Source organism: Jaculus jaculus, chromosome 7 (assembly GCF_020740685.1).
Source record: "Jaculus jaculus isolate mJacJac1 chromosome 7, mJacJac1.mat.Y.cur, whole genome shotgun sequence".
Taxonomy (NCBI): Eukaryota; Metazoa; Chordata; class Mammalia; order Rodentia; family Dipodidae; genus Jaculus; species Jaculus jaculus.
In genome coordinates, this window is record NC_059108.1 from 131,045,181 (window position 1) to 131,057,475 (window position 12,295).

A 12,295-nucleotide genomic window follows, 5' to 3' on the forward strand; every position below is an offset into this window, starting at 1 on the left:
GCCTGTCGTGGGGTGGATGGGAAGAGGTACTTGCAGAAATGGTATGTAACTCAAGATCTATGGGCCAGAGCTGGCTGGAAGTATACAGTGGTGGCCTGGATGAGGCTGGCAGCCATGGAGACGAGGAGGCAGATTGGATGGACGGGAAGTTGCAAGCAATGTTGAATGAGAGCTATTCTAGACAAGGCTCCCCTGTGTCACTAGGGCCAGTAGGGACCTGAGTGTGATGTCTTCAAAGAGTATTAGCAAGAACATGGCTCCCAGATGAATGACTTTCACCTATAGATTGGTTGCTCAGGGAATCCAGAGAATTCCGTATTAATGCTAAGTCCAAGGAAAATTTAATATTGAACAACTGTTGGACAGAATAACACCCAACAGTGAAAGACTGACGTTCAGCCTAGTTTCCATAGAGAAAAGCTGATTTTGCGGGTCCTAGGAGATTCTTCACAATGTCACTTCTCTAGCCAGGTGTTGTCGTGATCAGGCATGTTTTGAATGAGGAGTGACATTCCTTTTTTGATTTGCCTTTGGCCATCCTGTAATACCGAGATGGGAGCTTTGAATAACTTATTTGCACAACAGCCAGATTGCATTGTGGCAGAGGTCATCGTGAGAATCCTTAAGTGTGAGCAAAACTGAAGTGCTGTGACATCCATAGCTGCACAGGACGAAGTTCTGTAACGCGTGGCAGAGTAAGAGCATGACACGACCTTGCACGTCCTGCCCCTGCTGAAGATCCGTCAGCTTAATGCATTTATTTCCCACATAATGAAATTGCCCTTGCAGAGAACCAGGGACCTTGGAGAATTCCGTGTGTTCTGAAAACCAGCGGAGAATTTTCTTCTCAGTGGCTTTTTGTTGGAAGACAATGGATGAAAAATTCTATTACTGGTAGATAAGGAGTGCTTACATCTAAAACATTGCATTTTCTATTAGGTCAGTGCACTTGGGATCTACTTTGTTCTTATTATTTTCTCAAGAAACGAGGTTCATGGACATAAGTCATCACTCTTGCTTCCTCTTCTAATTATGGCCACCTGCCTTCTGATACCCCAAACCTTTCTACCGTGCCTGACTTTTGACTTCTCTGACAACTTGCCACAGCATTCACCATCTTTGGTTTGGTTTGTGACAAGATGGGCTTTTTAAGTCACTGGGTGTGATCACGTCTTTCCTGCTCTTGGGAAGAGTAGCTGTGTATCCTTTTCCTGTTCATTTTTCTCCAAGTTGAACAATGTGTCTGTTTTTCAAACACAGTGATTTGTCTTGATTCATAGACACTGAACAAGGAAGCTAAGGGGCATGAGTTCTAAAGAAATCTAGATGACTTACTGTGTAGAAAAGTTGTAAGTATTTCAGGGTTTGATTGATAATTGCTTTCGTTTAGAATTAATACTCCTGATGCCCATTTTGAAAACTCAAAGTGAACACCCAGCAAGCGACCCCATCTCTCACCCTGGGGCTTCGAGAGCCCATCTTCAGCCTTCACCTTTGACAGCTGGCCGGAGAAAGGCATCAGCTTCGTTTCTGACAAGTTTTGTGTTATGCACTTATAAATGAGTTCTCTTCTCTCCTCTCCCACACCCGCTTCTTCAGTGGCCGTGCCCGCAGCCGCTCCACCGGTGTGCCAGCCCAAGAGTGCCACTAACGGCCACCACCCGGCGCCGCGCCTCTCCATTTCCTCCAGAGCCACTGTGGTCGCCAGAATGGAAGGCGCCTCCCAGGGGGGCCTGCAGACAGTCATGAAGTGGAAGACAGTGGTCGCCATCTTTGTGGTCGTGGTGGTCTACCTCGTCACTGGTGGCCTCGTCTTCCGGGCACTGGAACAGCCCTTTGAGAGCAGCCAGAAGAGCACCATCGCCTTGGAGAAGGCTGAGTTCCTGCGGGACCATATCTGTGTGAGCCCCCAGGAGCTGGAGACGCTGATCCAGGTGAGATGGGAGGAAGTCCTGCACTGCCTGTGGGGAAGGATGGCAGTGTTGACATTGTCCTTGTAGGTCACTGGTATTTGCCTTTGGTGGACATGCCTCTTGGTGGTCAGGGAGGTCATCTGTGGGGAGGTCACATGTGAACTGAGATCTCAAACAAGTCAGTGAGTGAGGAATGTGCTGATGATGAAACAAGATGGACCATGATGCAGGAATAGGCTGTGCCTTGCTTCACATAGTTTTGGATCTGGGGCCAGTGACAGCAGAAGGAAAAAAAGAATTAGATTTTTAAATTCAAGTCCACCAGTATGTGCTAAATTCCTGGTTCTGAGCTCTGTGCAAAATGTTGGCCCTAGAAGCCAAAGGCGGGAAGAATTTAAACCCACAGTGGTGATGTGTTAACTGGTTCAAGTTCAAGGAGGAGGAGGCAGAGAAAAGGTCTCCAGCCATGTGGATGAGGAAGTTGTTGGTGGCTTGACGGGGTTGTTTAGTGGCTTTATGGAGAATGCGATAATCAGAGTGAGAGTGACAGTGATCGGGCTAAGGCTTAATAAACCCTGAAGATTAACGAGAAGATCTGCAAGAACATGGAGGCAAAGGACGGGGGTGGCAACCTGAAGAAACAGAGCAACACTAACAGGTGGGAGAGAGGGCTTGGCAGGGGTGGGCTGGGATAGTGAAGGACCGAGGGTCACCTAAGGTCACGGCACGATGGGACGGCATCGCGCAAGCAGGAGGCTTAAGCCTAGAAAGCCCGAGAGAATCAAGTCCCACGAGGAGAGGACACATGGTGGGGAGTCTACTGCTGGGCTCTGCTGTGGTGGTGGTGGAGGCCAGCTGCTCTGAGGTTGAGGCTTGAGCTCCTTTTAGATACCTTCCTGAACCAGGAAGCATGGGGGAGGGAGAGGCAGTGACATTGGGGAGACAGAGGAAAGCCTCATCTTTCTGGGGAGTCTAAAGTTTGGAGGGAAAGGGGTGGAAAAGACAGCTTGTATAATCCTCTCTGGCTGTGGGATCCTGCGTATTAAATTCTGATGGCAATTACAGCCCAAGATTGTGTGGGATTCACATATCAGGGTTGACATTCATTTATTTCAAGTGATAGTGGTGGGTCATGGGAATTCAGATACTGCTTATGGTATGGGACTTTCTTTGTCATCAGCCTTGAAGTTAGTTCCGACAGCATGGCTTGCTTCTTAAATAACTAGGAACATCAATCTCCTTTCTCTGAAAACAAACAAACAAACAAACAAACAAAAAACAACTGTGATATCATTACTGTATCTGTTACTTTTTTGTTAAACATACTTAAAAATACAAGGTCAGTGTATTATACTCACTCTTTCATAAGAAGCCTATTCTTTGGATGGCCTTCTCTCTTTGTTCCTCCCTGTTGTGGGAAAATGCTTCCAAATTTGTGACAAGAAGCACATTATACCAATTAATGTCAAATCTGAGGCTTTGTATGAAACACAGAATGGAAGAAACAATTGTGTAGTAGTGGTAAGAGCTTAATTACATTAGCACATGTGATAGGTGGTGGGGCCTTTTATTTAGTTGCAGTGGAGTCTGGTATCACACTCTCATTTCCTTCTTCAGACAATAAGATTGTAAGCAAAGCAATCATAACTTCTCTTTGCATATCTGTGCATGTAATTATGTACTGCTGTACATCTTGTTATTTCTTCATAGATAAATGCTTTTAGAGTGAAATACCAAAGTATCTGTGACATTGGTGATGCCACAATATATCTGAACTGACTTGTACATTTGCTGACTAATTCAACATTTCTTTATTGCCTGGTCTGTGACCCTCTGTTTATGATAGGGCTCAGACAGGCAAGAATAAAATACAGCATGGAAGAGTGTGGTGGTCCCACTTTTAAAAATATTTACTTGTAAGCAGAGAGAGGAAGACAGAGAGAGTGAATGGGCATGCCAGGGCTTCTAGCCACTGCAAATGAACTCTAGACACATGTGCCACTTTGTGCATCTGGTATTAGTTGGGTACTAGGGAGTTGAACCCAGGTTGTTAGGCTTTTCAGGCAAGTACATTAACTACTGAACCATCTCTCCAGCCAAGTGGTTGTCCCCTTTCTGATGATGTCATTAACATGTGTCTAGTTTTTTCTGAATTATTCAGTTTTAATTTATTTGTTCCTTTTTATCTATTTATTTATTTTTGACAACTTCCATAATTATAGACAACAAACCATGGTAATTCTTTCCCCTCCCACTTTCATCTTCACAGTTCCACTCTCCATCATATCTCTTCCCCCTCTTGGTCAGTCTCTCTTTTATTTTGATGTCATCGTCTTTTTCTTCTATTATAATGATCTTGTGTAGGTAATATCAGGCACTGCAAGGTCATGGATATCCAGGCCATTTTGTGTCTGGAAGAGTGCTTTATAAGCAGTCTACCCTTCTTTTGGCTCTGAAAAGAATGTGTATTCTGCAGCACTTGGGAGAAATGTTCTGTAGATACCTGTTAGGTCCATTTGTTCTTGACCTAATTTAGTCCAGATGCTTCTCTGTTTATTTTTTTTTTTTTAATTTATTTAATTGAGAGAAACAGACACAGAGAGAAAGACAGATAGAGGGAGAGAGAGAGAATGGGCGCGCCAGGGCTTCCAGCCTCTGCAAACGAACTCCAGATGCGTGCGCCCCCTTGTGCATCTGGCTAACGTGGGACCTGGGGAACCGAGCCTCGAACCGGGGTCCTTAGGCTTCACAGGCGAGCACTTAACCGCTAAGCCATCTCTTCAGCCCTCTCTGTTTATTTTTTGCTGGGATGACCTATCAATTGATGAGAGCGGGGTGTTGAAGTCACCCACTACAACTGTGTTTGGTGTTATCTGTGACCTTAACTCTAATAGCATTTGGTTGATGAAAATAGGAGTCCTCATGTTGGGTGCATATATGTTTAGGATAGTAATGTCCTCCTGTTGGAGTGTGCCTTTAATAAGTCTAAAGTGAGTTTCTTTCCTACCTAATGTTGATTTGAAGTCTACCCTGTCAGATACTAGGGTAGTGACACCTGCTTGTTTTCTAGGCTCATTTGCTTGAAACACCATTTTCCAACTTTTCAGCCTAAGATAGTGTCTTTCTTTTATGGAAAGGTGGTTTTCTTAGAGGCAATAAATAGAATGATCCTGCTTTTTAACACAGTCTGCAAACCTGTGTCTTTTGGTTTAGGCTTTGAGGCCATTGATACAGAGTTATTCTTGAAAAATGTGTATTTATTCTTGCCATTCTTCTTGTTTTATAGTTCTTCTGTTTTTCCTTTATTCTTTTGTATTAACTATTATTTGAGTAAGGTTTATTTTTTCCCTGGTTCCTTTTGTGTGTGCTTTTCTTTCTCTTTATCATGGAGGATACTGTCAAGTACTTTCTATAGAGCTGGTTTAGTATTTATATATTCCTTTAGACTGTTTTTGTTGTGGGATGTCCCTATTTTTTTGCCTATTTGGGTGGATAGCTTTGCTGGATAAAGTAGTCTTGGTTGACAGTTGTTATCTCTCAGAACTTGGAAACCATCATTCCAAGCCCTTCTGACTTTTAAAGTTTATGTTGAGTAATCTGCTGTTATCCTGATGGGCTTGCCTTTACATGTAACTTGATTTTTCTAACTGCTTTCAATATATTTTCTTTGGTTTGTGTTTTGTAGTTTAATTATAATATGATGGTGAGAGGTTCTTTCCTGATCTTGTCTTTTTGGCATCTCTCCAGCCCTGATTGGCATTCTTTTTTTTTTTTTTTTTTTTTTGAGGTAGGGTCTGTGGCCCAGGCTGACCTGGAATTCACTATGTAGTCTCAAGATTGCCTCAAACTCACGGTGCTCCTCCTACCTCTGCCTCCCGAGTGCTGGGATTAAAGGCCTGGCTTATTTCTTCTAGTTTTATAAAAATGATTAGACCATCATCATTATCTAAGGTCACTGTACTGGGCAACAGAGCACCAGAAATTCTTTCTCTCTGTACCTATAAGCCAGTGCTGTTGGTCAGTCTTTTTTGTTTCAGCTTTGCCTCTTATAACTACCATTGTATTTCCCACACATGAATGGAATTGTGTCATGGTTTATTTACCCCAGAGATTTCTGTGTTAAGTCTTAAGGGATGTGTGTGTGTGTGTTGTGTATGCATGAGTGTGCAAGTAAGATATTTCAAAACCGATAAAAAAAAAACCTTTATAGGCACCTGTTATGTGCTACACCTTACCATCAATTATTTCATTAAATTTTTCTTCCAATAATGCTTGTTGTGGGATCTGGATGTGGCCTGTCCGCTAACCTGTGCTTACTGAGGGCTTGGCTGTCAGCTGGTGGGCTTTGGAGGAGCGACTAGATCATGAGGATGGGTCCACTGTGGAGTCGTAACTCGGTGGCATTCTCAGGAGGAGGTGGAAACTGGGAGGTGGGACCTCATTGGAGGAAGTAGGCTCCTTGGGGTATGCCTTGCCTTGGTGTGCTCCCCTCACCCAGTTTCCCGTTTGCCATAAAGGTGAACAGCTTTTGGTACACTCACTACATGCTCTGAGTTATGTCATTCTACATGAATACAAACACACAGCACTGGGGCCTGGTGACTACAGACTGAAACTGAGAGCCAAGGTAAGCCTTTCCTCCTTTAAGCGTATTTCCTCAGGTATTTGCTATTGTGCCCACTTCATAGAAGAGGAAGCTGATATCAGAATAGGTTAGGGAGCTTTCTGTCCACCAAAGTGGAGAGCTGGCTGAGATTCAAAGTGGGAATGGCTCATGTATACGTGCGTATGTGTGAGTGTGGCTTGAACTGAGAGGGCTGGGAGGAGGTGAGTGGAGATGAGTCTGGCAAGGGGGAGAGGCTGAATTTGAAAGGTTGCTGGACTTACTTTTGTGGGGAATGGGGAGTTCCTGAAAGACACGATGGGAAATTTAATGTTAAAAACGTTAAAAAATATATTGCTCAGGAGGAAGGTGGGTTGGAGGACGAAGCTGGAAGGGGGACTAGTAGGAGGAATTTCACAGCATCACAGATGAATTCAAGAAGTACAACTGTGCAAAAAGCAGGAGTGTTAAGAGTTGGATGGACTTGGCCCATTTGTGCTGAACCTCACTCCTCATTTTCAAGGGAGTGGACAGCCTTGTTTGTGGGATTACTGGGAGGACTGAATGTGGTAAGTGCCTAGTAGAGTACCTGGCATTCCGAAGTGTTATTTCTCCTTCCTTCCCTCTTTCCTTCTCTCCTTCCCTCCCCCCTTTCCTTCCTTCCTTCCTTCCTTCCTTCCTTCCTTCCTTCCTTCCTTCCTTCCTTCCTTCCTTCTTTCTTTCTCTTTTCCTGGTGTGTAACAGTAGTGTAGTGCATGCAAATGGAAGTGTGTGCACAGATGTGCATGCCCTGGAAATATGTGTGCAAACACCAAAGGAGAATGTCGGTGTCCTGTTCTTTTTCACTTGTCTGGCTGTTTCCTTGAGATAGAATCTCTCACTCAACCCAGAGCTGCCATTTTCATTGTTTTTCTCCAGTCTCTGCCCCTGCTTCCCACAGGACTGGGGTTACAGATGTGCATGGCCATGCCCAGCCGTCTATGTGGCAATTAAACTCAGCTGAGTCCCCAAGGCCCTCATTCTTGAATAGCAAGTGCTCTCAACCAATGTATCTTCTCCCCAGCCCCAGACTGTTTTTGTTTCCCCATTTATCTTGCTGCTCAAAATTGACTTACAAGGAATGTAATTGAATTAACAAAGGTAAGAAGACATGAAGTGCTCACATTTCTTTTGCTGTGGAATAAGACAAGTTAAATGTCTTTCTGAAGGTACATTTTCATGGACTCACCACTTTGTTCCCAAGAACTTCCATATCCTTGATGCTCTCACATGTCACAGTTGTTTATTCCCTGTTCCCAGTTTTAGAGACTTCTGCCAACTTGACTTGATAAAAGCCGTAAAGCATTCATCTTCTGCAGTTCTCACAGCACAAAGTCCTGAGGAGACTGTGCTGACTGACGGGGAGGGAGGGATGCTTCAGCCACACCGACGATCATTTGTGACAGTCATTTTTCAGGATTAGCATTCTGAATGTCTTAGGACCTCAGTGGAGCTCATATGGTCACCTGGTAGCTGCTTCTCTTGATAATACACATTTTGGAGGGAAGGAATTTCATTGAAGAAACGTTTCTTGTGTGAGGTGCCTGCCAGAGAAGACATGGACTTTTCCATCCTAGATGCCCAGATGAGCCAAAAACAACAAGGATTTACTCCTCTTCCTGGAGAGCATTGCTAGGGCAGGCTAATCCATTCAGAGCGAGCAGGTTACCTCATTGCCTGAAAGCTGATTTTCTTTCTTTCTTTTTTAAAAAAATATGTTTTAATTATTTATTTGAGAGAGAGAGAAAGAGGGAAAGAGAGTGAGAGAGAGCAAACGAGCAAGTGAGAGAGAGAATGGGTGTGTTGGGGCCTCCAGACTGCAAATGATTTCCAGATGCATGTGCCCCATTGTGCTCTGGCTTATGTGGGTTCTGGAGAATCAAACCTGGATCCCTTGGCTTGCAGGCACATGCCATAAATACTAAGCCATCTCTCCAATACCGAGAGCTGACTTTCTTGAGAGACTTCCAGCCTGCCCTGGACATGTTACTTAACTTCTTGGAGCTCTCTGACCTTAAAACAGACACCTTCCATTCATGGTGGTCTCTCTGTCTGAAGAATCCCCAGACCTGCATCTGCCTGGCCCGGGTGAGGTCCTTCCTGACTGCTCTGGAGCATGGGCCTTTGAGAAAGTGTCAACTGGTTCAGGGACTTTCTGTGTTGGTAAACAGGAATTTTTTTCACTGGTTTTCCCTTTGTGACCTCTTAGAGACTTTAAATTTTCCTTTTTTTTTTTACATGTATGTATGTGTGTGCTCATGTTGGTGACTAGTGTGGCATTGGTGGGGTGCACATATGTGTGTGGATGCATGTGCAAATGTCTAGATGCCAGAGAATGACCTTTGGGTGGTATTACTCAGGAGCACTGTGCACCTTTCCTTTCCTTTCCTTTCCTTTCCTTTCCTTTCCTTTCCTTTCCTTTCCTTTCCTTTCCTTTCCTTTCCTTTCCTTTCCTTTCCTTTCCTTTCCTTTCCTTTCCTTTCCTTTCCTTTCCTTTCCTTTCCTTTCCTTTCCTTTCCTTTCCTTTCCTTTCCCTTCCCTTCCCTTCCCTTCCCTTCCCTTCCCTTCCCTTCCCTTCCCTTCCCTTCCCTTCCCTTCCCTTCCCTTCCCTTCCCTTCCCTTCCCTTCCCTTCCCTTCCCTTCCCTTCCCTTCCCTTCCCTTCCCTTCCCTTCCCTTCCCTTCCCTTCCCTTCCCTTCCCTTCCCTTCCCTTCCCTTCCCTTCCCTTCCCTTCCCTTCCCTTCCCTTCCCTTCCCTTCCCTTCCCTTCCCTTCCCTTCCCTTCCCTTCCTTTCCTTCCTTCCTTCTCTCTCTCTCTCTCTCTCTCTCTCTCTCTCTCTTTTTTAGACAGGGTCTCTTATTGGCTTGGAGCTTACTGAACAGGCTAGACTGGCTGGCCAGTGAGCCCCGGGGACCCTTCGGTCTGTACCTCCCCAGCAGTGAGATTATAAGTACGTGCCACCACAGCCAGCATTTGTAAATGGGTTCTGGGAATCGAACTCAGTTCTTTGTGCTTACATGCTAAGCACTTTACCAATGGAACCAGTTCTTTGTGTTTTCTTCTTTTTTAAACTTTTGTTTATTTATTTGAGAGTGACAGACAGAGAAAGAATGGGTGCACCATGGCCTCCAGCCACTGCAAACGAACTCCAGATGCGTGTGCCACCTTGTGCATCTGGCTTATGTGGGTCCTGGGGAATCGAACAGGGATCCTTTGGCTTTGCAGACAAACACCTTAACCACTAAGCCATCTCTCCAGCCCAATGATTGCTTTTTGATACGGAGTTCCTACCTTCCTTCCTTCCTTCCTACCTGAGGGAATTGTAACCTTCTTGACATACAGATAGTGTCTGGGATATAAAGCCTTGGGCCTGGACTGTTGGTTTCTGGTCAGCTGTACTTCTTGGGCTGGATTTTCCCACGTTTTGGTGAAAGGGGATTGAATTTGGCATGTAGGCAGCTGGCTGAGGGAACTAGGTCCTGTGAGGTGGCCCTGGGTATGGAGGTATTGATCATGGTAATCAATGCTGCTATTCTACAGCTAATAGGGCCTAGAGATTGCCATCTGCCGTCCCGTTCCCTTTAGAAGTAGATGTTGGGTATTTGCAAGAGCCTTGGCCATGTTCAAGGCTGTAGCCTTTGTTTTCTTCTGCCCAGACCCATATCACTCATTCATTAGTTCCTTCAGTGAACTTATTGACTACCTACTGCGTGCCTGGGGTATTCTGATGACTAAAGACACATGTGGTCTTTGTGCTCTCTCTCTCTCTCTCTTTCTTTTTCCCTTTGTACTAGGAATAGAATCTCGGGCTTTGTTCATGGCAGGCAGGTAGTCTACCACTCAGATACATTCCAGTAAATTCTCTTATCTATGAAATGCAAATCCTTTTGTGGTTTGGTTGTTTTCATTAGTTCCCTCATATGTCTTTCTGTTGTTTGTGCATAAACAGATTCCCTTGCCTTCTCTAGCTCTGAGTCTCACCTGTTTGGAACATGAGGATGTTAAGGAAAGCCATCCGCCAGAAAGTATGGCCCCTGAGAGGCTCACGCACTAGTTGAGGAAGTCCTCTGTGACGCCACAGTCCAAAACCCGAGCAGCCTTGCTTTGATCTTGCCCTCACCTGGGTGGCTTTTTTGCCCAGGAAGTTTAGAGGTGGCAGCGCACCCAGCAGGTGGCCTCTGGCAGTACAGGTCGGGTTCTTGGTGCCCAGGCTCACAGCTCCCAGGGAAGTGAAGTGACTCTTCCTGGCGGATGGCCTGCCAGCAAGTGGGCATCAGTCACGTGGAAGATTGCTCGGTGTATGCGCGATCAGGTGGTCTGCAGCCCCCGGCCTGCCTCTGCAGGCCTCTTCTTCATTACCATTGCTGCCTTTCCCCCGGGACTGTTGATTTTGTCACAGTTTATAGAGATCTCAAGCTTTTAAGCCAGTCATTAAAGAACTCATGGAAATTGGATTGCTGCTGGAAAATGAATTTGCAAATAAGAATTCACTGTTCCAAAAACAAACCCCCAAAACTCTCAGAAAAACAAAAACCCAGAAATTAATGCTATGTTCACATTTCTATACACATGCACATATATTTGCTCTTGTTTAAAATGTTGCTGTGTACACGACAGCATAGTGGAAATTTGATTGTGTGCGGCTTGTCCATTTTATTTTATTTTTTTAATTTTAAAAATTTTTTAAATTTTATTTATTTGAGAGCGACAGACACAGAGAGAAAGACAGATAGAGGGAGAGAGAGAGAATGGGCGCGCCAGGGCTTCCAGCCTCTGCAAACGAACTCCAGTTGTGCATCTGGCTAACGTGGGACCTGGGGAACCTAGCCTCGAACCGGGGTCCTTAGGCTTCAAAGGCAAGCACTTAACCACTAAGCCATCTCTCCAGCCCTTGTCCATTTTATTTTAATCACATATAATTAGAACTAATCATTTAGATAACTAACATTGACTGAATACCTGGCGTGAACTACATGCTATTAAGACTCGTGATTACAAAAAGGAACAAAAAATGCAAGAAATAGACACCCGTCCTCAAGGAGTTTTTTATTTTTAAAAGTTTGTGTCTTTTTGTTTGTTTATGTGTTGTGTGTATGTGTGTACATGTTTGTGTGGGTTTGGATGCATGTGCGTGGATGTCCTTGAGTGTGCACGTGTGTGGAGGTGAGGGGTCGATGTCTACTATCTTCCTCCATCGCTCTCCACCTTATTTTCCGAGGCAGGGTCTCACCATACCAAAGCTAGCTGCTCTGGCCAGTCCAGCCAGGGACCTGAGTGCTGACATTGTAGCCAGGTTGCCACGCCTGCCTGGCACTTTACATGCATTCCGGGGATCTGAACTCAGGTCCTTGTGTTTGCATGGCAAGTGTTTTGTCCACTGAGCCCTCTTCCTAGAGTCTGTGGCAGAGGGGTGGTTGAGTCACTTCCTCACACAGGCACAGAGCTCGCTGCTCCATGCACATATGCACCACAGTGACCCTCGGTTCAGGGCCAACAAACAGGGAACAGAGGGTTCAGTCACTTGCCCAAGCTTAGGTCCGAAGAAGAACTGAGATGCAGTGTAGGCAAGACTGTGCCTTTTTTTTTAAACCATTTTTTCTTTATTAGTTATGTACTTACTCAGTGAGTACATAGCATATGTTGGTACCATCCTTACCCTTATCCCTGTCCTTCCCCCTCCGAAGAGGCCCTCTTTCTTTAGCACAAGGGTGAAGGAGATAGACACGGAGGACACTCAGTTC

The 12,295-nt window shown here is 45.1% G+C and overlaps 1 protein-coding gene across 2 annotated transcripts in view; it reads left to right on the forward strand.

Annotated features, from left to right (window-relative positions):
• Positions 1-12,295, forward strand: part of Kcnk10 (potassium two pore domain channel subfamily K member 10) — a 149,256-nt gene that overhangs the window by 56,124 nt on the left and 80,837 nt on the right. For both annotated transcript variants that reach the window (XM_045155095.1, XM_004649357.2), the window contains exon 2: positions 1,600-1,934. In XM_045155095.1, the coding sequence (XP_045011030.1) occupies positions 1,600-1,934 (335 nt within the window). The remainder of the gene's footprint in view (positions 1-1,599; positions 1,935-12,295) is intronic.